Source organism: Myripristis murdjan, chromosome 18, assembly GCF_902150065.1.
Source record: "Myripristis murdjan chromosome 18, fMyrMur1.1, whole genome shotgun sequence".
NCBI lineage: Eukaryota > Metazoa > Chordata > Actinopteri > Holocentriformes > Holocentridae > Myripristis > Myripristis murdjan.
The window spans coordinates 869,242-895,999 of NC_043997.1; the positions used below are offsets into that span (position 1 = coordinate 869,242).

At 42.7% G+C, this 26,758-nt stretch overlaps 2 protein-coding genes and 1 pseudogene across 3 annotated transcripts; all 3 read left to right on the top strand.

Annotated features, from left to right (window-relative positions):
• Positions 1-2,107: 2,107 nt before the first annotated feature.
• On the top strand, positions 2,108-7,130 carry LOC115376693 (H-2 class II histocompatibility antigen, E-S beta chain-like). Its single transcript, XM_030076450.1, has 7 exons — positions 2,108-2,206; positions 3,836-4,108; positions 4,755-4,971; positions 5,227-5,294; positions 5,618-5,731; positions 6,873-6,899; positions 6,968-7,130. The coding sequence occupies exons 1-6, from the start codon at positions 2,152-2,154 to the stop codon at positions 6,896-6,898; spliced, it is 753 nt and encodes a 250-aa protein (XP_029932310.1). The 5' UTR covers positions 2,108-2,151; the 3' UTR covers position 6,899; positions 6,968-7,130.
• A 3,316-nt stretch (positions 7,131-10,446) lies between these two features.
• On the top strand, positions 10,447-12,225 carry LOC115376689 (H-2 class II histocompatibility antigen, A-U alpha chain-like; annotated as a pseudogene).
• A 3,323-nt stretch (positions 12,226-15,548) lies between these two features.
• Positions 15,549-25,212, top strand: LOC115376694 (H-2 class II histocompatibility antigen, E-S beta chain-like). 2 transcript variants are annotated; one of them, XM_030076452.1, is made up of 8 exons: positions 15,549-15,643; positions 17,013-17,285; positions 19,226-19,235; positions 21,168-21,371; positions 21,567-21,634; positions 22,559-22,672; positions 23,661-23,687; positions 24,654-25,212. In XM_030076452.1, exons 1-7 carry the CDS (start codon positions 15,589-15,591, stop codon positions 23,684-23,686), a joined length of 750 nt encoding a protein of 249 aa, XP_029932312.1. In that variant the 5' UTR covers positions 15,549-15,588; the 3' UTR covers position 23,687; positions 24,654-25,212. The 2 variants fall into 2 exon arrangements, with proteins under 2 accessions (XP_029932312.1, XP_029932311.1); XM_030076451.1 differs by lacking the exon at positions 19,226-19,235 and having other exon boundaries at positions 21,155-21,371.
• The last annotated feature ends 1,546 nt before the right edge of the window (positions 25,213-26,758 follow it).

The following is a 26,758-nucleotide window of genomic DNA, read 5'->3' on the forward strand; positions in this document are numbered from 1 at the left end:
CTGCCCATAGCAAAAACCGTCCGTGACGTTAGGCATATCAGACGGCGTTGCTGTTGAGTCTCCATCGTTCACGTGTGTTCTGTTTACATCTTGAGGCTTCATTTAAACTTTCTTTTCCGGGTGGGATGGTGCTACACATGTCATTTTCGTCTGGTTGCCATGGATACATGACGCTCCATTCTGTAGAGCGGTGGACTTGGTGCAGCGATAAAAAGCATGTGACCGAGCCGCTCCAGTTGGAAACTGATACACTGTATATTGGGTCGACCCAAATATGTGTGAAAACGCCCTGAGTCACATGACCGGGCAGAGTGCAGAGGAGAGGACGCCAGGGTCCAAAACTCTTGACAGCGGCCACAAACTTGTTCCAATTTAAAAATTAATTTCATATTTTTGTAGGAATTTTCGTCCTCTTTCGTGTGGCATAATTTTCGAAGCCGTGCGACGTTTACTTTAGACGCCAGGGGCCTAATTAGCGCCCAATGTGCGCCTGTTTACGCCAAACTCCATGGGAAAAACGACGCCCAAGGGCTTATAGTTTAAAAACTAAGGCCGGAATGACGAAATCCTTCAGAAGTTTTGTTAAGCACTGTATCCTCTTTCATGTATTAGCTTTTTGAGCCGCCACGATTTACGGTCTTGGAGGAGATAAATTTTGTTCAACGCGCAATTTCGGGGCCCGACTTTTACTTTGAAAGGCAAATTGCGGACTTCCTGTTGATTTTAGGTCGGGGGGGCGAGCACGTGAAATCTCGGCCTTGATGAGACCTACGTTTCGGCGCTGGTTTGGTCTTTCTATCACGTTCCTGTGGGCCGCAGCGGCCGCCTTCGTGTGCCTTTTTGTGCCTAGGTGGCGCTAGCGAGCCCATTTTTGCACTTTGGGGGTCCGAGTTGCCATTTTATCGAATTTTTCGCCAGACCTGGGGTGCGTGCCAAATTTGGTGAGTTTTTGAGCATGTTCAGGGGGTCAAATTACAGGTTATTTAGACGTAATAATAATAAAAAGGAGAACAAAAAACAGTACAAAAACAATAGGCCCTCTCTCCGATGGAGGGCGAGGGCCTAAATATAATATAGCGACATGGAGAATATTGGTGGTTGCCATGGCGGCGCGCATAGACGCAGCGGCTACAGCTCTCCACTCTCGGTGCCGTATTATATGTTTTTGTATGTGTGAACGGTTGTGTTTTTAGCTTAAAACACCACCTTATGTTGGGCAATGTACGCGTACAGTCGTCAGCACCTTTTGAGCTTGGGATTGTGCTGCGAGGTACCATTTTCGCCGGACTTTCATCACTACCAGGACATTCCGGGGGACTCCGAGGCTGCAGGGCCGGCGCGTTGACACGGCTGAAAGGACAGCCCTTTGGGCCGCCGCCTCACAGCTTTTTCCAGCGCCAGGTCCATGGCGAACACGGGATGACGAACTGTGCTTGCACATCCAACAAGTGTTTCTGTGACTGTTGCATTTTTTCTGATATCAGAGACATGGCTGCAGCCATCTATTACTGGACTTGGCTATTCAACTAGCAGGATGCACGATGCTTTCTATTCTCCCCTGCACCGAAAGGACTGAGCCCTAATTTTGTTGCATTATTATATGGATATGATTGTGCAATGACAATAAAAATCTATCTATCTATCTATCTATCTATCTAGCTAGCTATCTAATATAATACAGTGACATGGGGAATATAATATAGTGACATGAAGAATACAATACAGTGACATGGGGAATATAATATAGTGACATGAAGAATATAATATAGTGACATGGAGAATATAAAATAGTGATATGGAGAATATAACATAGTTGCATGGAGATTCCAAATGTAATTGACTGTATGAGTTGGTGTGGCGTTCACTTCCTGCTGGGAAACGGGAGAATGTTTCCCAGCAGGGTGTATTTCCATGCAGCGGTGTTCAGCCTGTGTGTGTTCCTGCTGCTGTGCCGGGCCTGTAGTGACTGATGATACTGCAGAGACAGAGTGAGGCAAAGTCTGTCAGAGTCCCTGCTGCAGCCTTCAGGTCGTGCGGTCTGCCCGGCAACAGGTGATGCTGGTCATGTGATCAGCGTGTGGCTCCTGGGTTGGTTTTTGTAGCAGGACTCAGTTTGAGCTCTGTCAGTGTTTGTTCAGTCAGCAGAGGAACATGGCTTCATCCTTTCTGGGCTTTTCCCTCCTCTTCCTCAGCCTGAACGCAGCAGGTAGGACCACTACTGCTAAAAGTACTGCTAAAAGTACTGCTACCACTACTGCTAAAAGTACTGCTACCACTACTGCTACCACTACTGCTAAAAGTACTGCTAAAAGTACTGCTGCCACTACTGCTAAAAGTACTGCTACTACTACTGCTAAAAGTACTGCTACCACTACTGCTAAAAGGACTGCTACCACTACTGCTACAAGTACTGCTACCACTACTGCTAAAAGGACTGCTACCACTACTGCTAAAAGTACTGCTGCCACTACTGCTAAAAGTACTGCTACTACTACTGCTAAAAGTACTGCTACCACTACTGCTAAAAGTACTGCTACCACTACTGCTAAAAGTACTGCTACCACTACTGCTAAAAGTACTGCTACCACTACTGCTAAAAGGACTGCTACCACTACTGCTACAAGTACTGCTACCACTACTGCTAAAAGGACTGCTACCACTACTGCTACCACTACTGCTAAAAGTACTGCTGCCACTACTGCTAAAAGTACTGCTAAAAGTACTGCTAAAAGTACTGCTACCACTACTGCTAAAAGTACTGCTACCACTACTGCTAAAAGTACTGCTGCCACTACTGATAAAAGTACTGCTAAAAGTACTGCTACCACTACTGCTAAAAGTACTGCTACCACTACTGCTAAAAGTACTGCTACCACTACTGCTAAAAGCACTGCTACCACTACTGCTAAAAGTACTGCTACCACTACTGCTACCACTACTACTAAAAGTACTGCTACCACTACTGCTAAAAGTACTGCTGCAACTACTGCTAAAAGGACTGCTACCACTACTGCTACCACTACTGCTAAAAGTACTGCTACCACTACTGCTACCACTACTGCAAAAGTACTGCTGCAACTACTGCTAAAAGGACTGCTACCACTACTGCTACCACTACTGCTAAAAGTACTGCTACCACTGCTGTTAAAAGGACTGCTACCACTACTGTTAAAAGTACTGCTACCACTACTGCTAAAAGTACTGCTACCACTACTGCTAAAAGTACTGCTACCACTGCTGCTAAAAGGACTGCTACCACTACTGCTAAAAGTACTGCTACCACTGCTGCTAAAAGTACTGCTACCACTACTGCTAAAAGTACTGCTAAAAGTACTGGTACCACTACTGCTAAAAGTACTGCTACCACTACTGCTAAAAGTACTGCAGCCACTACTGCTAAATGTACTGCTACCACTACTGCTAAAAGTACTGCTGCCACTACTGCTGAAAGTACTGCTACCACTACTGCTAAAAGTACTGCTACCACTACTGCTAAAAGTACTGCAACCACTACTGCTACCACTACTGCTAAAAGTACTGCTGCCACTACTGCTACCACTACTGCTAAAAGTACTGGTACCACTACTGCTAAAAGTACTGCTGCAACTACTGCTAAAAGGACTGCTACCACTCCTGCTACCACTACTGCTAAAAGTACTGCTACCACTACTGCTACCACTACTGCTAAATGTACTGCTAAAAGTACTGCTACCACTACTGCACAGTATTGCTAGAATTACTTCATCAGTACTTCAATAACTAGTTAGGACCAGTACTTCATCAATATATCAGTAACTGATCAGTATGTTGAGTGATGTGTTTCTGTTTTTTCCAGATGGATTCATGGAATATTATTTGTGGCGCTGTGAGTTCACCTCCTCTGAGCTGAAGGACATCAAGTTCACTTTATCTTATTATTTCAACAAGAAGGAGTACGCCAGGTTCAGCAGCTCAGTGGGGAAACATGTCGGCTTTGACAAACACGGCATTTACAACGCAGAGAGATGGAACAACAACACTGCATTCCTGGCACAGATGAGAGCAGAGAAGGAGAGATACTGCAAACCCAACATTGACATCGACTACAGCATTGCTCTGACCAAGAAAGGTGAGCTGCTCTCCTATCTGCACCATCATCATCACCATCATCATCACCTCTGTGAATAAAACATCTCTGAGTAAAACCATCACCACACACCTTTCACTGGTCACAGTTATTGATTATTGATTATTAACAGAACAGTATTGATCCAACAGAGTGAAAACAAAGTCAGTAGAATCTCATTTAGTGTTTCTGGTGTTTTAACTTGAGTTTGAATAAAGTTTGTTGAACAGTTCCTACGTGTAGATCTGCTGTCGACATGAAATAACTTTATTTCATTTCTCTAACAGATTATCATGTTTTTTGATTTAATGGAATTTTAATGGGAAATCATGTTGATGGTATTCAGCAGACTGTCTCTAAACTATTTTAATAATTTGTTCATATGCACCTACAGTATTAATATAATTAAAAGGTATATGTATTATTGAGTAAAAATAAATCCTGTGTTTTAAACTACTACTACTACTGCTACCACTAATAGAACCGGTGCTGCCCTCTGCTGGCCACACACTGATACTGCAACTAATACTGATACTAGTACTAATACTACTACTAATAAGTTTGAAAATCCCTGATTTATTCTACCAGTGGAGCCCCACCCATATTATGATGATGATAATAATAATAATAATAATATCTCTGGTCCCAGTGGAGCCCTCTCTTGTCACGTTGCGCTCGGTGACGCCCCCCGGTGGGAAACACACCCACATGCTGATGTGCAGCGTCTACGACTTCTTCCCTAAGAACATCAGTGTGAAGTGGCTGAGAGACGGAAAGGTCACGACCTCTGATGTCACTTCCACTGAGGAGCTGGCGGACGGTGATTGGTACTACCAGATCCACTCCCACCTGGAGTTCACGCCCAGGTGAGTCCAGAGGCCTCAGAGCAGCTCAGCTGAGCTTCAACATCAACACACACCAACACCTGACTGTGTGTGTGTGTGTGTGTGTGTGTGTGTGTGTGTGTGTGTGTGTGTGTGTGTGTGTGTGAGACTGAGTGTGTGTGTTTGTGTGACTGTGTGTGTGTGTGTGTGTGTGTGTGTGTGTGTGTGTGTGTGTGTGTGTGTGAGTGTGTGTGAGACTGTGTGTGTGTGTGTGTGTGTGTGTGTGTGTGAGAGCAGGTCTGGAGAGAAGATCTCCTGCGTGGTGGAGCACATCAGCCTGAGCGATGCTCTGATCAAAGACTGGGGTAACTACAGCGTCGTCAGAAACTTTTCACACCCCCTCACTTTTTCCACATTGTTACGTTACAGATTTTTCTAAAACCGATTTGAGTAAAGTTTTCTTTTAAAAATCTACACCAAATAGCCCATAATGACAAAGTGAAAACATGTTTTCAGACATTTTTGTAAATTAATTAAAAATGTAACTTTACTTAAATCAGTTTTAGAAAAAGTCTGAAATGTAACAACCCTAACCCTAAGTTTTAGACTGTCTTTCTGTCTTAACTGTCTGTCTGACCTGTCTGTCTGTCTTTCTGTCTGTCTGTCTGACCTGTCTGTCTGCCGTCAGATCCGTCTCTTCCTGAGTCTGAGAGAAACAAGATCGCCATCGGAGCTTCAGGTCTGATTCTGGGTCTGATCTTATCTCTGGCTGGATTCATCTACTACAAGAGGAAGATGAAAGGTCAGTCCGCCGGACCAGTTCAGACCAGTTCAGACCAGTTCAGACCAGTTTAATTTGTTTGTTTAGGCCACTGGACCAGTTCACAAATCCTGGTCAGTTTGTACAGGTCTAGACCACCTCAGGCCAGTTTGGACCAGTTATGACCAGTTTAGACCAGGATGGACCGTTCATTTTCAGGCCATTTCAGAGCAGTTTAGATGAGTTCAAACCAGTTTAGACTGGTTATGACCAACTGTGACCTGTTGATATTAATTTAAAACAGTCCACACTGTTTCAGACCAGTGAAGGGCAGGTTGGACCAGATTAGTCTGGACTGGTCAGACAAATTCAGAGCACTTCAGACCAGTTCTGAAGTTCCTCTGGTCTTTAAATCAGGACAGATTCTGGTTCAGACCAGTTTAAACCAGTTTAAACCAGTTTGTCCATTACAGTAACGAGCGTCTCTCTGGTCTTTCCGTCAGGACGGATTCTGGTTCAGACCAGTTTAAACCAATTTAAACCTGTTTGTCCATCACAGTAACGAGCGTCTCTCTGGTCTTTCCGTCAGGACGGATTCTGGTTCAGACCAGTTTAAACCAGTTTAAACCAGTTTGTCCATCACAGTAACGAGCGTCTCTCTGGTCTTTCCGTCAGGACGGATTCTGGTTCAGACCAGTTTAAACCAGTTTAAACCAGTTTGTCCATCACAGTAATGAGCGTCTCTCCTCTGGTCTTTCCATTAGGACGGATTCTGGTTCAGACCAGTTTAAACCAGTTTAAACCAGTTTGTCCATCACAGTAACGAGCGTCTCTCTGGTCTTTCCGTCAGGACGGATTCTGGTTCAGACCAGTTTAAACCAGTTTAAACCAGTTTGTCCATCACAGTAATGAGCGTCTCTCCTCTGGTCTTTCCATTAGGACGGATTCTGGTTCAGACCAGTTTAAACCAGTTTAAACCAGTTTGTCCATCACAGTAACGAGCGTCTCTCTGGTCTTCCCATCAGGACGGATTCTGGTTCAGACCAGTTTAAACCAGTTTGTCCATCACAGTAACGAGCGTCTCTCCTCTGGTCTTTACATTAGGGCAGATTCTGGTTCAGACCAGTTTAAACCAGTTTGTCCATCACAGTAACGAGCGTCTCTCCTCTGGTCTTTCCATCAGGACGGATTCTGGTTCCCACAAACTGAGGCAGGAATCCTGAAGCTTCATCCTGCTGATGGAAAAGGCAGCTGGGAGTTGCTCTGCTGTGTTTTCAGTGCTGCCCCCTGCTGGAGAGGAGGACATCCAGGATGGAGCTCAGCTTCCTGCTCACAGCCTCAGCAGCAGCTGTTTGAAACCTTTAGTGCCTTAACAGATTCTTATATTTCTGCTGGAGTGAGATGTCTTCTTGGTACAATAAACCTTTGGGCAACACTGTCACATTTGAATTTTAGCTGGTAAATTATAATCATAACTTTATAAAGTAATAAAGTGCCTTCATGTATTCTCAGAAACAGGAACCAAATAATAACAAGCCACAGTCAAATACTAATTAATATATATGTTGAACATGAACTATATAATTGCTAATTACAGATCTCATCACATATCCTCCATCTGTGTGATTAGATTAACTCTCTGATCACACACAACGTGACAAACTCTTTCAACCTTTCTGAAAATGTTTTCATGCTTATCAAGCTTCGGTGAAAATTATAACCATCATTAATAAACACTGTTTTAATTGCTACATGATGCTTATTAACTGATTTGAATGCTGAAGAAATCACTGATCAAGTATTTGCTTCAACTGTTAATAAATTAATCATAGACGCCATGTTGTTCATTTCATTCAACCATTCAACAAAAATAAATCATAGCTTCGTTTTAATTATTAATCACCTAATAAATCATCAGTGTGTGACTACAAAATGGTTTGTAAACAATAATAATGCATAATGAGTGTAGCAGCTGGTGATTACAGGGGTTATTAAATGGTTCATTAGTTATAAATAAACATTTAATGGGCCTTTTTGTAAAGCTGCAGCTGATGTTTACCATCCCTCCTAAAAAGTTAATAAATAATTTTAAAAGCTTCAGTGAAAATCATCCGGATGCTGCTGAAGACATTTGCATCGCTCTGTAAAGGTCTGACAAATGTTTTGTCCCATAAATAGGTTTTATACAGTCATACTGATGATATCAAATAGCCAAATATGCAATATCCCATTAAAACAGATAGAAAACTGGACCAGAATGTTTTTTTATTATCAGCAAAGTAATGAACAAATTAATAAACATTCTGGACACCAGCTGCTGCTATTGAAAGGTACCCAGCGTGGTTCTTCTTTCATGGGGCCTTTAAAGTTGTTTTCTTTGGTCTCTGTTGTTTTTCAGTCATGGTTAACTTGTATTACACTGCCATCTGGTGGCTGATCAGGGAAAAACAAGGCTTTGAAGGGTCAAGGTCTTTCACAGACATTTAAACGCTCAGAGCTCGACTTTACCTGAGCTCCTGCTCTGCAGAGCTGCTGCTGTCTGAGCGCTGGACTAAAGGCTGAGCTGCTCCAGGCTCCTGGCTCTAAAGGCTTGTCCTGAGTCTCTTCATGAATCCTGGCTGTGTTTTGGGCGTAACATGCAGTGAACCAATCAGAGGCCGTCTCCCGTCCCCTCTAACAGCCAGGTGTGTCCCACCTTGGTGGGCTGCTGTTCTAATGGAGGATTCTCCAGGTAAGAAGGAAGGAGACGGAGTGAAAGCTCCCGAGCAGATCAGGACTCCATCTGAGCTCCCTGAGGTGAAGCAGCGTCCCTGCCCTGTGTGTGGGACAAGCAGAGCAGACGCTCGCCGGCGCCCCCTATGGAGGCCACCATCACTGTCTGATGATGAGCTTCAGACAGCAGAGAGACCTGCAGCACTGACCTCAGAGCTGCTGTTTGCTGCTCAGTCACTTTGAGCAAGGCAGCAACACTGCAGCTGAGCCATATTGCAAACAGGTCTACAGTGCAGGTCCTGGATTAATGCGGATATGAAAAAACTTTGTGTTAGCATTACTTGACTTAAGCGTAGCCTTTGATACAGACGATCACTCAGTTCTGTTCGGTAGACTTTTAGGTAGACTTCACAGTCTGACTGGCCTCTCTGTTAACTGGGTCAAATCTCGGGGGGGCCTCGGTCATGTACCAGGGCTTCATGTACCAGGGCTTAGTCCTGATCGCAGCAACCGGGGTTCAAGTCTGACCTGAGGTCCTTTGCTGCACGTCATCCCCCCTCTCTCCCCTGCCCTTCCTGTCTATCTCTACTGTGACTGTCAAATAAAGCAGAAATGCCAAAAAAAAAAAAAAAAAAAAACCTGGCTCAAAAATAAGTTAGAATAAATGTGAATTGCATCAGTTTGTGAAGGCTGTTAGCTCTGCTGCCGTCTCTCTGTTCACCCGGAGGAAGGAAGAGGAAGGAAGTGAGGGAAGGAAAGTGTCGCCACGTCATTTTACATCATATTAAGGCCTCAGAACCACAAAGAATATCATATCAGCTGTAATGTCCTAATGTGCTCTAATATCCTTTACTGTCACTTCTTTATTTATTTATTTTTTATTTATTCACAAATAATCATCAGAGAGATTTTTTTTTTGTCCCACATCAGGAGATACAATGTTTAGGAAAATGAATTTCTTCAAATAGCAGTATGACAGAAGGACAGAGGAATTACAGATGTAGTTTTTTTTTTTATTTTAGTTTTAATGGATTTTTTTCAGTTTTTTGTTTTGAGTGTTTGTGAAAGGCGTCTGAACGCAGCGTCGCTGATCTCGCTGAGCTCACCTTTAATACCTCACCTTTATTTTTCAGGTTCATTTTTTACTCTTTTGGTCGCTGGTGTTTGTCCGTATCCATGGCAACAATTATTTCCTGCTTTGTTTTTGTTTTTGTTTTTTTTTTTTTTTACTTCTTCTCCTTCACAGATTAAATCTCATTTTGTTGTTCAGATGAAATGACAGATTACAAGCAGCCATAATTTATCTTACAGTTTAACAGGGATTATTTGGTGGTGGTGGTGGTGGTGTGTGTGTGTGTGTGTGTGTGTGTGTGTTTCTGAAGCTGTTTCTTGTGACTTGATTTATGGGGAAGGGCACTGTCAAATTAGCAAACACACACACACACACATATTTCCATCTTCAGACTGAAATGTTTGTGTGATACAACCTGCGGCCACCAGGGGGCAGCGTGACGCAGGTCGGCAGGGAAGTCAGAACAGAGAAGAACTCAGAATATCTGAGACTGAAGTTGTTAATTTATGAGAAAAAAAACTGGAAAATTTCCACAAATTTACAAGAAAAGAACTAGGAGGTTGAATTGGTAATTTCATGGGGGAAAAAAACACAAATATATGAGAAAAAAACTGAAAAACTCTGAGATTTAAGTTGTAATTTTACAAGAAAAAAAAATCAGAAATATAGTTTTTCTACCATGGAACTGAGGGTTTTTTTTTTTCTTTTAAATTTATGAGTCATGATCTCAGAATTTTCAATGTTTTTTTCTCATAAATTTATGACTTTTGTTTTCAAAACGTTGGCAATAAAAAGTAGCGACTCAATCCTGACCTCTGACCCCTGACCTCTGGCTCACCGGACACCAGAGACGCTCACAGCCTGGAGACGGACGCCTGCGAAAGACTGTTCTTTATCTCTGTTGTATAACCCCTTTTCTGTAACTCTGTTCTCTAACTCTGCTCTGTGTCTACCTGGAGACTGATGATGTCACAGAAAGCTGTGCTGTGATTGGTGGCTGTGTGTGCGAGCCAACATTTGGACAGAGAACTTGCTCCTGTTTGTGTTAGTTTCCAGCAGAGAGTGAAGTCAGCGCTGAGCCCCACACCGAGATGAAGAGCCTCCTCATCCTCTCCTGGCTGCTGTGTGTCCGAGCAGAAGGTCAGCACAGCTTCTCACCTGCTGCACTCTCACCTGACAGCTACACAACAACACAACAACACAACAACACAACAAACACAACAACTAATGCTGCCGCTTGTTTGGCTCTCCTGGCTTCCCTGTCCAGTTCTTCATCAGACCATACAAGTCATTGGCTGTTCAGCCTCTAATGGAGAGTTTATGGTTGGCCTGGACACTGAGGAGGAATGGTACGCCGACTTCAAGAACCACAGAGGAGTTATTGTTCTGCCCAAGTTTGCAGATCCTGTCAGCTATGAAGGACTTTATCAAATGGCTGTGGGTACGCTGAAGACCTGCAAAGCAAACCTGGCAACACTTGATGGTGCCTATAACAACCCACCAGTGAAACTCGGTAAAGACCAACAACATCTGACTATAATGAGATTGTCTCTGTAACGAGAGATCTGACGAGCTGCACTAACACAGATCAAAGGGTTAGTCAGTAACTACTTAGGTTGGGGTCACTCAGTAACTAGTTAGGTCAGGGTTAGTCAGTAACTATGTAAGTCGGGGTTAGTAAGTAACTCTCTTTTCTCTTGAAGAACAGAACAGAAAAGTGTTTCTCCTGCTTCGTTCCAACAGGATCAGATTAAAGCTACATCAGCAACAACTGCTGCTGCAGCTCACACTTACACAGCCCAGTGTTCTTCTTCCCTGATCAAAATGAGATATGATGTTCTGAAGAGAAACAAACATGTGTTCCCTGTGTGTGTGCAGATGTTCCTCACAGCACCATCTACACCAGAAACCGTGTGCAGCTTGACGTGGAGAACCACCTCATCTGCCACGTGAGCGGGTTCTTTCCCGCTCCTGTCTCCGTCTACTGGACCAGGAACGACCAGATCGTGACCGAGGGAACCAGCATCAACACCCCGTACCCCAGCAAAGACGGAACCTTCACCCAGATCTCCACCCTGAAGTTCACCCCCCAGCAGGGAGACATCTACAGCTGCACGGTGCAGCACCCAGCTCTGGAGCAGCCGCTGACCCGAGTCTGGGGTGACGCACCTTTCTCACCTAGCTACCCCTGAGCTGAGCCTGCTGCTAACCTGTTAGCCTGCTGCTAACCTGTTAGCCTGACCCCACACTGCTGCTAACCTGTTAGCCTGACCCCACCCTGCTGCTAACCTGTTAGCCTGACCCTGCTGCTAACCTGTTAGCCTGACCCCACCCTGCTGCTAACCTGTTAGCCACCTGACACTGCTAACCTGTTAGCTAGCAGAGTAAAGCTAACTGGTGTTGGTGTGTTGTTCCTGCAGATGTGCAGCAGGACCAGCCGGGTATCGGACCTGTGGTGTTTTGTGGACTGGGTCTAACCGTGGGTCTGCTGGGCGTGGCCACAGGAACCTTCTTCCTCATCAAAGGAAACGAATGCAGCTGATTGGCTGTCGCTGCCTTTAATCTGCTTCTGTCTGCTGCTGATCAACATGGAGCATGGAGACATGGAGTAGCTTCCACACTGATAAAATTCATTTAAACAAAGATTGTTTACAGAGATTCTGTTTGAAGTTGCTGGTGGTTCCTGTGATACTTTAGCTTCTTACTTTCAAGCAACTTTCAATACATTTCCCACAGTGGCGTAATTTCACTTTTTTCCCCGTGGGTTATTGATCAAAAGGGCTCCCTGTCAGATTCTTAACCCAGACCTCAGAGGTAATAAAAACCCGTTTCGGAAAAATGATGCGCGCAAAGACGCACAGTGGAGAGGTGCGCCTTTTTCAATTATTGCCCTACGAGAAAGAGCACTGCAGTCATTTCAGGTTGTAATAATAATAATAATAATAATAAAAAAAAAGGTTGTGTGCGCATGACACATTTATAGACTAGCAAAACGATTTTCAGCAACTTCATCCTGCATGGTTGGCAGCCTACAAGTGTTATAGGAGCTTCATAATTGTTAAATCTGTCAGTGATCGTCAGTCTGTTCTGATTTGCATTTGTTATTCATTTTACATGCATATAATTACAGAATAAACAACACTTTGCTATAAAATATAATATATATAAATATATATAAATATATAAATATATAAAAACAATTTTATTTGGATCAACATTTACAAAAAATTACAACATAAACAACATTTAGGCCTACAAAGTGCAATGTTTGTAAAACATTTTTCAATAAAAATATATTGGGAAACACAAGCTGCAACACGTCATAAAAACAGTTACTTAACAACTAAATAATACACTTTTTAACAAGGTCATTCGGCTGTAGGCCTACCTCTGTTCTCAGCAGACCTTCTCTCCTATTAGGCCAATATTTGGTTACACTTTCACATTAACTGCATAAATGAACGCATTCATAACACATCCATATGCGGTAGTTTCCATGACTCAAGAATGAATCTTGATATCCCGAAACTGAATAAATACCAAACATCACACAAAACTGCTTTGCTAGCTCAATCATGTTGTAACTAAAATATCCACCGGAAAAAAAAAAAAAAAAAAAATCATGGAATGTTAGTTATACTTCTGCTGACTTCTCAGTCATTTTTAATGTAACAAGTACAGATGTGTTGATTTATTAAATGTTCATTTCAATGTACAGATGCAAACAAATCGACAAATTTATTAAATCAATGGCCATTGGCCCAGGAAACTCAGAAAGACTAAACAAATTAATAACGATTAATAGGCTAATTAATAACTGATAACATTAACACATTAATAACAAGAACAAAGTTACAGCCGCACATCTCTGTGGGAAATCTGACAGGTACTGTCCGTGGTGCTGAACCTGCCTCAGCAGGTACTGTCCGTGGTGCTGAATCCGCCTCAGCAGGTACTGTCCGTGGTGCTGAACCTGCCTCAGCAGGTACTGTCCGTGGTGCTGAACCTGCCTCAGCAGGTACTGTCCGTGGTGCTGAACCTGCCTCAGCAGGCACTGTCCGTGGTGCTGAATCTGCCTCAGCAGGCACTGTCCGTGGTGCTGAATCTGCCTCAGCAGGCACTGTCCGTGGTGCTGAATCTGCCTCAGCAGGCACTGTCCGTGGTGCTGAATCTGCCTCAGCAGGTACTGTCCGTGGTGCTGAACCTGCCTCAGCAGGCACTGTCCGTGGTGCTGAATCTGCCTCAGCAGGTACTGTCCGTGGTGCTGAATCCTCTGAGGCATTTCATTCTCTTTATTATAGCAATTAAAGCTCCATAAAATTCACAGAGGATCTTGTTTAGCTCTTCTTTCCTTACAGGTGAGAAATCAGCTGTTTGCTCGGTGTTTGTCAGGTAGTCTTGTAGACATTTGACAGCCCAAGACATTGACCGGGCCGTACCGGCTTCATTTCCTGACCTCTTTTACTTTTATTTTACTATTTAAGTGAACTGACGAAAGCTTAGTAATGTAAGAAGGCAAAATAAGCTAAGGCCTCAGCCTATACATTTTCAGTCAGTGTCTATTGTGTCTATTTGTACATATGTATATATATGTATTTGTTCTGGTTTTCCACTGAAAGGAAATGAAATATTATTTACTGTTTAAAAAATATGTGCATAAGATATTGTCTATTCATGTGTATTTGATTTTTGCAACTTGAAAATGACCGAAATAAAACATTCACTATCACTATCACTATCTCCAGCTGATCCAGCTCTTCACTCATCACTCTCGCGTATCTCTCCTTTTTCTCTTTTGTCTTGTCGACGAGCTGCGCTGACAGGAAGTTGAAATCACACCATAAATTGCATCGCCGGCTGGACGGATGAGCTTCAGGTTCTCAGCGGCACCAGCGGTTTGTCTCCAGTTAGGTCATTAAATCCACAGGTGATCCACAGGTATCGCTCATCAGTGTTCTGGGTGCAGATTAGCCAGTGAGCTTCATGATGCTAGACGTCAGTAATTTACCAGGTGAGCTCCAGAACAGAACGGCCAGCCATACTGATTTAGTCGAACTGTGAGCAAAAACATTTTGTCTCCTCTTCAGTTTACCCGGAGCTTTTCATCCTCTGGTTTTCAGCGTGTTTCCTCTGACAAAACAACATCTACTCTAATCTACAAAATAAAAATATTGATTTTCTTTTCATGTTATCTCCTCATTAAGTGAAATACACAAAAAAACAGACATGCATTCATTCAGAAACTAATAGTGAAAAAAAAGTCCACAACAATCAAAAGGCCTTTTCCTGACAACAGAAACCTCCTGAAGTTCATGGACGACGCTGGTTTGAGTCCACTGGAGAGGCTCATGACGGGACAGTGGTGGATTACTGGAGGAGCACGGTGGTAATCACTTCCAAAGGGATGGGCGTCAACTTTCAAAAAACCTCTCATTGGACCGTCCCAAACATTATTAAGGGCACATCTGTTGGGAGGGGGGATTATTCAAAGTACCTGGGAACAGCTGTGGAGAAGAACTTAAACTTTAACCTGAACACAACTGCAGTCTGCAAGCTGACCTGCAGACGCTGCTCTTTCTGTGAAGACTGAACACTTTTAATGTCGACTCTGATGGGTCTGTTCTACAGATCTGTGATTGAGTCCATTTGGACCTTTTGTCCCATCTCTTGGTATGGTAGCCTCTGAATGCACAATAAAAACTGTCTGTCTGGTATCATGAGAACAGCCAGTAAGATAACTGGCAGCTTTCCTTGTTTCCAGCAGCACTGCAGCACTTTATCTATCTTTTCTGTTGTCATGGTTCAGTCCTTCCTCAGAGGTTTACAGCTAAAAAACACAGGAAGCCACAAGAAACCTTTCAAAAGGAATGAAGACTGAAAACTAGGAGGTAAGAAACATACAAAACCGAGGGAGGACAGGAAACAGGACAGACAGGCTGTGGCTCCATGTATATCTCCCATGATGCTCTCTGTGTGTGGCACCAGCCGTCAATTCGTGCGGTCTGCCCGGCAACAGGTGATGCTGGTCATGTGATCAGCGTGTGGCTCCTGGGTTGGTTTTTGTAGCAGGACTCAGTTTGAGCTCTGTCAGTGTTTGTTCAGTCAGCAGAGGAACATGGCTTCATCCTTTCTGGGCTTTTCCCTCCTCTTCCTCAGCCTGAACGCAGCAGGTAGGACCACTACTGCTAAAAGTACTGCTAAAAGTACTGCTACCACTACTGCTAAAAGTACTGCTACCACTACTGCTAAAAGTCCTGCTAGCACTACTGCTAAAAGTACTGCTACCACTACTGCTACCACTACTGCTAAAAGTACTGCTGCCACTACTGCTAAAAGTACTGCTACCACTACTGCTAAAAGTACTGCTACCACTACTGCTAAATGTACCGCTACCACTACTGCTAAAAGGACTGCTACCACTACTGCTAAAAGTACTGCTACCACTACTGCTAAAAGTACTGCTACCACTACTTCTAAAAGTACTGCTAAAAGGACTGCTACCACTGCTACCACTACTGCTAAAAGTACTGCTACCACTACTGCTAAAAGGACTGCTACCACTACTGCTAAAAGTACTGCTGCCACTACTGCTAAAAGTACTGCTGCCACTACTGCTAAAAGGACTGCTACCACTACTGCTAAAAGGACTGCTACCACTACTGCTACCACTGCTAAATGTACTGCTACCACTACTGCTACCACTACTGCTAAAAGTACTGCTAAAAGGACTGCTACCACTGCTACCACTACTGCTAAAAGTACTGCTACCACTACTGCTAAAAGGACTGCTACCACTACTGCTAAAAGGACTGCTACCACTACTGCTAAAAGTACTGCTAAATGTACTGCTACCACTACTGCTACCACTACTGCTAAAAGTACTGCTACCACTACTGCTAAAAGTACCACTCCTGCTAAAAGTACCACTACTGCTAAAAGTACTGCTACCACTACTGCTAAAAGTACTGCTACCACTACTGCTAAAAGGACTGCTACCACTACTGCTAAAAGTACTGCTACCACTGCTGCTAAAAGTACTGCTACCACTACTGCTAAAAGTACTGCTGCCACTACTGCTAAAAGTACTGCTACCACTACTGCTACCCCTACTGCTAAAAGTACTGCTACCACTACTGCTAAAAGTACTGCTACTACTACTGCTACCACTGCTGCTAAAAGTACTGCTACCACTACTGCTAAAAGTACTGCTACTACTACTGCTACCACTGCTGCTAAAAGTACTGCTACTACTACTGCTACCACTGGTGCTAAAAGTACTGCTACCACTACTGCTAAATGTACTACTACTACTACTGCTAAAAGTACTGCCAGTACTGCTTAAAGTACTACTATAACTACTGCTAAAAGTACTGCTACCACTACTGGTTAGGACTAATACCTCATCAGTACTTCAGTAACTACTTCATCAGTACTTCATCAGTACATGAGTAACTAGGTCATCAGTTTGATGATATTTCTATATTCAGTGGTAAATCAGAAAATGTTTAATCAGATTAATGTTGTGTGTTTTGTCTCCAGATGGATTTAAAAATTATGCAGCAAGCTACTGTGAGTTCAACTCCTCTGAGATGAAGGACATCGAGTACATTCTCTCTTTTTATTACAACAAGGATGAGTATCTCAGGTACAGCAGCTCAGTGGGGGAATTTGTGGGCTACACTGAGCTCGGTGTGAAGAACGCAGAGAGGCTGAACAGGGACACTGCACAGCTGGCAGCCCTGAGAGCTCAGAAGGAGAGAGTCTGCAAAAACAACATTGAGAAGTGGGACTCTGGCATACTGGCTAAGAAAGGTGAGCTGCTCTCCTCTCTGCACCACCACCACCATCACCATCATCATCATCACCATCATCATCATCATCACCTCCTATACTCCATTTTCACAAATGACCTCCCATTAGTACTAGAGAAAGCTTGCATCTCAGTGTATGCTGATGACTCAACAGTTTATCTGGCTGCAGCAACAATTGAAGAATTAAGTGCTAATCTAACCAAAGAGATGACTATGGTGGTAGACTGGATAAAAAATAATAAGCTCATTTTGAATGTGACTAAAACTAATTGTATAGTTCTTGGTACAGATCACTCATTGCGGTCTAAGCCAAAGCTTAATCTCATTTTAAATAATACGGTGATTAATCAAGTAGAGGAAGTTAAATTGCTGGGAGTCATCATTGACAACAAGTTATCATGGAACAAACATATACAAAAGGTGGTGACCAAAATGGGAAATGCCTTAGCACTGGTTAAAAGATGCTCAAAATATCTAACCCACCAACTTGTTAAACAAGTGATCGAAGTCTTGGTCCTGTCTAATTTGGACTATTGCCCTATAATATGGTCCAATACATCAAAGAGTAATATTATGAAATTGCAGCTGGTCCAGAATAAAGCAGCACAAGTTGCTCTATCCTGTGGATGGAGAACCAATGTATCCAAAATGCATGAATCGTTACGTTGGTTAGATGTGAAAAATAGATTATTGTACTTATTAATAATTTTTATCAAGAATGTCATTACTTCAAAATTTCCTGTCCCTATTCATGAAAAATTGTCTCTTAGGTCTGAGGCGCACAGTTATTCAACTAGACATGCTGTTGAAGGTCGTTTTACCCTACCAAAATCTACCACCTTGACTCAACGTACAGTGACATATAGAGCAATGCAACAGTGGAATTTGCTTCCCTTTTCTCTGACTCAATTAAATCTTAGCAGCTTGAAAAAACAACTAAAAATCTATTTTCAAAATATGAATTTTGGTCACTGATGCTCCTTATGATATCGGAGTTAGATGAACAGTGGATGTTTTGTTTGTGCACTGCCTGGCTGCTCATGCTTGGTGGCCTGAACTTGATTCACGGGAGGGCCCAGGTATTAAGGCTGCTGCTGCCAGGGCCCCTGCTGTTGGGGTGGGCGCGGGTCAGCATGGGTGAGCAGCTGGACATTGTTAATGTGTGAGTCCTCATTTATTGTTTATTTGTGTAAAATTTGTGTTAAAATATATTCTGTGTTTTTTCAGTTGGTTATCATTGCAGTGTCTGTCTTATGTTTTGTTTGTATTTGTCTTGTGATCTTGTTTTACATTATATATGATTATTATGTAATGTTATATAATGTAGCGTATGTTGTGTCAGGTATGTTGTGTCATATACGCACATGTGTGCACATCTCTCATGTCTATCTGTGTACTGATGTATTGTCATTATGAATGATTATAGACCCCAGGAAGAATAGCTGCTGCTTGCAAAAGCTAATTGGGGATCTAAATAAAACAAACAAACAAACAAACCTCTGTAAATAAAACATCACTGAGTAAAACCATCACCACACACCTCTCACTGGTCACAGTTATTGATTATTGATTATTACAGAACTGTGTTTAAGTGAAAACATTAGTGTGTTTCTACTGTTTTAACTTCAGTTTGAATGAAGTTTAGTTTATTTCGATGAGCAGGGTCAGGGGTCACTTTCTGTTTTCTTCTGTTACGTTTCTACACTCAGCAGCTCATCCTGTTGTTTAACGGATTCTGAATCATGTTCACATTATTACTGTGACTAAACTGTTTTAATAATTTATCACTATGATCTCAAGATAATACTGCAATAATTAGAAAAAAAAATAAGCTGCCATATCCTTTGTTGAAGAAAAATAATTGTATCTGTGTTTTAAAAAAGTGAAAATATTTTTCATGAAGGTTTCCTGTCTGTAAACCTGAAGCAGAATGAAGTGCAGTGGCGCCCTCTGCTGGAAACACACTGTTACCAGTGGCGGTTCTGCCCATGTTGCCGCCCTGGGCGAAATTACTGCCTTGCGCTCTTCTGTTCTAGCCGCACGCGCGCAGCAGCGAGAACTTCCAAGCGATAACGGCCGCTACCGGTGCCCCTCTGGCGGCTACACGCGCCCCTCCCAGAGCAGGGGCGCCAACACCTGCACAAATACCTTTTTTGGAAAAATACTTTTTATATGGACAAAATCTTGTTTGTATAAAAAAAAAAAAAAAGCCACCGGTCAGCATCAGGCGGGCCGGCCGTGGCACCGGCTTGATGCTTACCGGTGCAGCGCCCACCCGGTCAGGTCTGCCGGATCTGACAGGTGAGCGGCGCACACATACTGCCATCCTCTCATTATAAATCAACTTTTGTTCATACGCGGCTGCAGCAGCACAACAGACAATGACACAGACAACATGGTTGATTATTGACTGCGCAATGCGGCCATTCGCCGGTAATTGCGGCATCAGGAGAGCCCACCTACTGGTTTATATGCAAGCACAATATTTGCTTAGACCCCAATATTAGACGAGGGCGTTTTTTCAGGGCATTTTCAATGGAAAAAAAAATATTGTCTTATATTCAGATGAATACGGTAATAGAAAACTGCTTTGCAGCGAGGATGATTTTTTTTTTTTTTTGCGCTCATGCCGCCCCCCACGTGACATGAAAATATGCCGCCCCGGGCGGCTGCCCGCTTCGCCCGTGCCTAAAACCGCTACTGACTGTTACAATTACAAATTACCTTCTGAAAATACATTCATTGATTTACTCCAAATATCACAATATTAGAGCGATGTAATGTGATTACTCTCTGAGTTTTGGATTACCTCAGTGACAAATATGAAGAAAAAATTAAAGAGAAGACATCAATAACATAACTTTTACTGGAGTTTATTTTGTAAGACTGGAAGCTGAGCACAGCTCCCACTGTGCGGTTCCCTGACAGCAGACCGTTGTCTGTGGGACCATAAATAGAAATAGAAATAGAAATAGAAATAGAAATACAGACAGCAGGCCTATCTGCAGCGCTGGTTGAAGTGAATCATCGACAGCCTGCAGGATTTTCATCTTGTTTTTCCTTTTTAACTTTAATGTTTAAACAAACTCATAGTAAATTAAATGTTTTTTACTGGAAGTGACTGATGACTGAAATGCGGGATGCTGTTTTTGTGGTGCAGGAGGCGGGACAAGCGTCCCGGGTTGGGGCCCGCCCCCCCCGCAGCGGGCCGGTGGGCACCCCACACCTGACTGTCAGGTTCTCCTCCTTTCCTGGTTAAACTCAGAGTCTCAGGGCTGCTGCCTCCACGCTGCAGTGGCACTGGCAGTGGACGAGGCTCTGTGGTTACAATATCAGTACAATATCATGTAAAAACATCTGGCTGAAATTACTTTAAAAACGTAGTCCCGAAAAATAATCCCTGTTTTCTCAAACTGAACTGATAATCTGATTATGTGTTGTTGTTGTTTTCCTCTCTAACTGAACTGATAATCTGATTATGTGTTGTTGTTGTTGTTTTCCTCTCTAACTGAACTGATAATCTGATTATGTGTTGTTGTTTTCCTCTAACTGAACTGATAATCTGATTATGTGTTGTTGTTGTTGTTTTCCGCTCTAACTGAATTGGAGTACAGAGACTGACACTACTGCAGTAACTAGAGCCACTACTAGTACTACTACTACAACTAACAGAACCAGTGCTGCCCTCTGCTGCCACTCCCTGATACTGAAACTAATACTGCTACTAACACTAATACCACTGCAGGAGCCAGTAATAATGCAAGTTTGAAAATCCCTGGTTTATTCTACCAGTGGCGCCCTCTGGTGGGAGTCACACCCACATGATAATAATAATGATGATGATGATGATGATGATGTTTCTGGTCCCAGTGCCCCCCTCTGATGTCACGCTGAGCTCGGTGACGCCCCCTGGTGGGAAACACACCCACATGCTGATGTGCAGCGTCTACGGCTTCTACCCCAAACACATCAGTGTGAAGTGGCTGAGAGACGGAAAGGTCACGACCTCTGATGTCACTTCCACTGAGGAGCTGGCGGACGGTGATTGGTACTACCAGATCCACTCCCACCTGGAGTTCACGCCCAGGTGAGTCCAGAGGCCTCAGAGCAGCTCAGCTGAGCTTCAGCATCAACACACACCAACACCTGACTGTGTGTGTGTGTGTGTGTGTGTGTGTGTGTGTGTGTGTGTGTGTGTGTGTGTGAGACTGTGTGTGTGAGACTGTGTGTGTGTGTGTGAGACTGTGTGTGTGTGTGTGTGTGTGTGTGTGTGTGTGAGCAGGTCTGGAGAGAAGGTCTCCTGCATGGTGGAGCACATCAGCCTGAGTGAACCTGTGATCAGAGACTGGGGTAACTACCTGTCTGTCTGTCTGACCTGTCTGTCTCTCTGGCCTGTCTTTCTGTCTTTCTATCTTTTTTATATATTTATTTTTGACAGACAGTACAACATATGCCATCATCACAAAATAGAAGACATACACATCATCCACTGTCCTGTGTTAAAACAAAAACATAAAACAAACACTAACAAAAACAAACAAACCAAAAAAACAACAACTTGTGCCTCACATTAAAGTTTTACATTTGTCCTCTCATTCTGCCACTCAATCTCTGTACTGGATCAGATCAGATCAGGAGCCTTACATCTAGACAGACAACCCCTCTATTGAAGTCAAGAAGGAGTCCCAGACCTGATCTCTGCCCATTGCTCTGAATGGGACTCGCTCCAAAGCAGCCGTTCTTGTCATTGGTTCAGTCCATTCCTTAAAACAGCAGGGAGCAGATGACCTCCAGTGTCTCAGAGTTATTCTACGTCCTGTAGCAGCAGCCAAATGTGTCCATAGTCTCTGTGCTCCAGTCAGAGTGTTGTTGTCTGGCAGCAGACCCAAAACACACAGAGCTGGAGTCTGGGTGAGCTGTAATCTGAACAGATTATTTAAGAGGGGAACAGCCCTTTCCCTCAGATGCACTTTTTTCACAAGAATATAACAAGAATATAACAAGTACACACCTCCAGCATGTCACTGTCCCTAAGTTTTAGACTTTCTGTCTGACCTGTCTTTCTTTCTGTCTGACCTGTCTCTCTCTCTCTCTCTCTCTCTCTCTCTCTCTCTGTCTGTCTGTCTGACCTGTCTCTCTGTCTGACCTGTCTGTCTCTCTCTTTCTGTCAGACCTGTCTTTCTGTCTGTCTGACCTGTTTATCTTACCTGTCTTTCTGTCTGTCTGTCTTTCTGTCTGTCTGTCTGACCTGTCTGTCTGTCTGTCTGCCGTCAGATCCGTCTCTTCCTGAGTCTGAGAGAAACAAGATCGCCATCGGAGCTTCAGGTCTGATTCTGGGTCTGATCTTATCTCTGGCTGGATTCATCTACTACAAGAGGAAGATGAAAGGTCAGTCCGCCGGACCAGTTCAGACCAGTTCAGACCAGTTTAATTTGTTTTGTTTCGGCCACTGAACCAGCTTATACCTTTGTTCACCAGTCCTGGTCAGTTTGTACAGGTCTAGACCACCTCAGGCCAGTTTGGACCAGTTATGACCAGTTTAAACCAGGATGGACCGTTCACTTTCAGGTCATTTTAGAGCAGTTTAGACAAATTCAAACCAGTTTAGACTGGTTATGACCAACTCTGACCAATTCATATTAATTTTAAACAGTCCAGACTGGTTCAGACCAGTGAAGGGCAGATTGGACCAGATTAGTCTGGACTGGTCAGACAAATTCAGACCAGTTCAGACCAGTTCAGAAGTTCCTCTTGTCTTTAAATCAGGACGGATTCTGGTTCAGACCAGTTTAAACCAGTTTAAACCAGTTTGTCCATCACAGTAACAAGCGTCTCTCCTCTGGTCTTTCCATCAGGACGGATTCTGGTTCAGACCAGTTTAAACCAGTTTAAACCAGTTTGTCCATCACAGTAACAAGCGTCTCTCCTCTGGTCTTTACATTCGGACGGATTCTGGTTCAGACCAGTTTAAACCAGTTTGTCCATCACAGTAACGAGCGTCTCTCCTCTGGTCTTTACGTCAGGACGGATTCTGGTTCAGACCAGTTTAAACCAGTTTAAACCAGTTTGTCCATCACAGTAACGAGCTTCTCTCCTCTGGTCTTTACGTCAGGACGCATTCTGGTTCAGACCAGTTTAAACCAGTTTAAACCAGTTTGTCCATCACAGTAACGAGCGTCTCTCCTCTGGTCTTTACGTCAGGACGGATTCTGGTTCAGACCAGTTTAAACCAGTTTAAACCAGTTTGTCCATCACAGTAACGAGCGTCTCTCCTATGGTCTTTACGTCAGGGCGGATTCTGGTTCAGACCAGTTTAAACCAGTTTAAACCAGTTTGTCCACCACAGTAACAAGCGTCTCTCTGGTCTTTCCATCAGGACGGATTCTGGTTCCCACAAACTGAGGCAGGAATCCTGGGGCCGGATTCTCCAAAGGTTCTTAAGATTAAATTTCTTCTTAAGTTCCACTTTTTTTCTTAAGTTTGGGTTTAAGAAGATTCTTAAGATATTTTCGAATTCACAAACAAAATATCTTAAGAATCCAAACAAAAGATCTTAAGAATGTTCTCAACTTTATTCTTAAGATTTTTCTTAAGAATAAATGGGATTCTTGAAAGAAATTATCTTACTATTTTTCTTAAATAGTATCGTAACTTTAAGACAGGTAAAGGTCGTCTTAAGTAACCACATGCCGTGTGAAGGTAAGCTATTTTTCAAACATCTTTGATTAATTTAGAGCCAAATTTGATTATATAACATAGATTAATGTAGTAGGCTAATACCTTAATAATTTTACATTGTATATGTTAACATAGTGATAATCATTATCTAAACTGTAATTCAGCCTAATATCTAAGCCAGTATTTAGACACATATAGGCACATATATTGTTTCTGAGTCTATATGAGGACATTTTGTTTAACTACCAGTCACCATTCATGTGTCAATTATATTTAGATTCCATTAACTAATAGGTTAGTAATATCATCGCTGTCCAATACAAAGTATGTATCTCAGTTTTTGAGAAAACACTTTTATAACATCAAATCAAAGTTGAGACTATAATGGATATTGTTTTGTTGGATTTTAGATGGAACTGCTGTGGGTTGCAGCTCGAGGCTGTTTGTTTACATAAAGGTAGATAGTTGAGAAGTTCGTAAGTGGAAAAAATTAAGAAGTTCTTAAGATGATGTGCAGTTCTTAAGAAAATAATGGGGAATAGCACTTGAGAACATTCTTATGAACTTCTCATTTTTTCCTGTTACGAAACATCTTAAGATTATTAGTAAGAACTTTTTGGAGAATCTGGCCCCTGAAGCTTCATCCTGCTGAGGGAAAAGGCAGCTGGGAGTTGCTCTGCTGTGTTTTCAGTGCTGCCCCCTGCTGGAGAGGAGGACGTCCAGGATGGAGCTCAGCTTCCTGCTCACAGCCTCAGCAGCAGCTGTTTGAAACCTTTAGTGCCTTAACAGATTCTTATATTTCTGCTGGAGTGAGATGTCTTCTTGGTACAATAAACCTTTGGGCAACACTGTCACATTTGAATTTTAGCTGATTAATTATAGTAATAACTTTATTAAATAATAAAGTGCCTTCATGTATTCTCAGGAACAGGAACCATATAATAACAAGCCACAGTCAAATATTAATTAATATATATGTTTTACATGAACTATATAATTGTTAATTACAGATCTCATCACATATCCTCCATCTGTGTGTTTAGATTAACTCTCTGATCACACACAACGTGATAAACTCTTCAGCCTTTCTGAAAATGTCTTCATGCTTATCAAGCTTGGGTGAAAATCATAACCATCATTAATAAATACTGTGTTTATTGCTACGTGATGCTTATTCACTGATTTGAATGCTGAAGAAATCACTGATCAAGTATTTGCTTCAACTGTTAATAAATGAATCGTAGACGCCATGTTGTTCATTTCATTCAGCGATTCATCAAAAATAAATCATTGCTTCGTTTTAATTATTAATCACCTAATAAATCATCAGTGTGTGACTACAAAATGGTTTGTAAACAATAATAATGCATAATGAGTGTAGCAGCTGGTGATGACGGGTTAGTAAATGCTTAATTAGTTATAAATAAACATTTAATAGGTCTTTTTGTAAAGCTACAGCTGATGTTTACCATCCCTCCTAAAAAGTGAATAAATAATTTTAAAAGCTTCAGTGAAAATCATCCAGATCCTGATGAAGACATTTGCATCGCTCGGTAAAGGTCTGACAAATGTTTTGTTCCATAAATAGGTTTTATCTGACCGTCATACTGATGAGTTCAAATAGCCAAATATGCAATATCCCATTAAAACAGATAGGAAACTGGACCAGAATGTAATGAACAAATTAATAAACATTCTGGACACCAGCTGCTGATATTGAAAGATACGCAGTGTGATTCTCCTCTCATGGGGACTTGAAAGTTATTTTCTTTGATCTCTGTTGTTTTTCAGTCATGGTTGACTTGTTTTACACTGCCATCTAGTGGCTGATCAGGGAAAAAGAAGGCTCTGAAGGGTCAAGGTCTTTCACAGACATTTAAACGCTCAGAGCTCGACTTTATCTGAGCTCCTGCTCTGCAGAGCTGCTGCTGTTTGAGCGCTGGACTAAAGGCTGGTTCCTCCAGGCTCCTGGCTCTAAAGGCTTGTCCTGAGTCTCTTCATGAATCCTGGCTGTGTTTTGGGCGTAACATGCAGTGAACCAATCAGAGGCCGTCTCCCGTCCCTTTTAACAGCCAGGTGTGTCCCACCTTGGTGGGCTGCTGTTCTAATGGAGGATTCTCCAGGTAAGAAGGAAGGAGACGGAGTGAAAGCTCCCGAGCAGATCAGGACTCCATCTGAGCTCCCTGAGGTGAAGCAGCGTCCCTGCCCTGTGTGTGGGACAAGCAGAGCGGACGCTCGCCGGCGCCCCCTATGGAGGCCACCATCACTGTCTGATGATGAGCTTCAGACAGCAGAGAGACCTGCAGCACTGACCTCAGAGCTGCTGTTTGCTGCTCAGTCACTTTGAGCAAGGCAGCAACACTGCAGCTTAGCCATATTGCAGACAGGTCTACAGGGCAGGTCCTGGATTAATGCAGATATGAAAAAAACTTTGTGTTAGCATTACTTGACTGAAGTGAAGCCTTTTAAACAGACGTGTCTGCTGATGACACAGGGCCTTTAGACACCTTTTTAACCTGTATTTTAGATATCAACTTATGGATGACAGATAATTTTCTACAGCTCAATTAGGACAAAAAAGAAGTTTTGATTATTAGTACTGAAGGTGAGACTCAATGCAAAACTGCAAGTACTGTAATCAAACCCCTGCCAGCAAGTCAACAACCTAGGAGTTATCTTTGACTCATTTGTTAGTTTTGAACCTCACATTAAAAACTTAAGACTTCTTTTTACCATCTGAGTAACATTGCCAGAGTGCGACCATTTCTCTGTCAAACCAGCACAGAGACACTAATG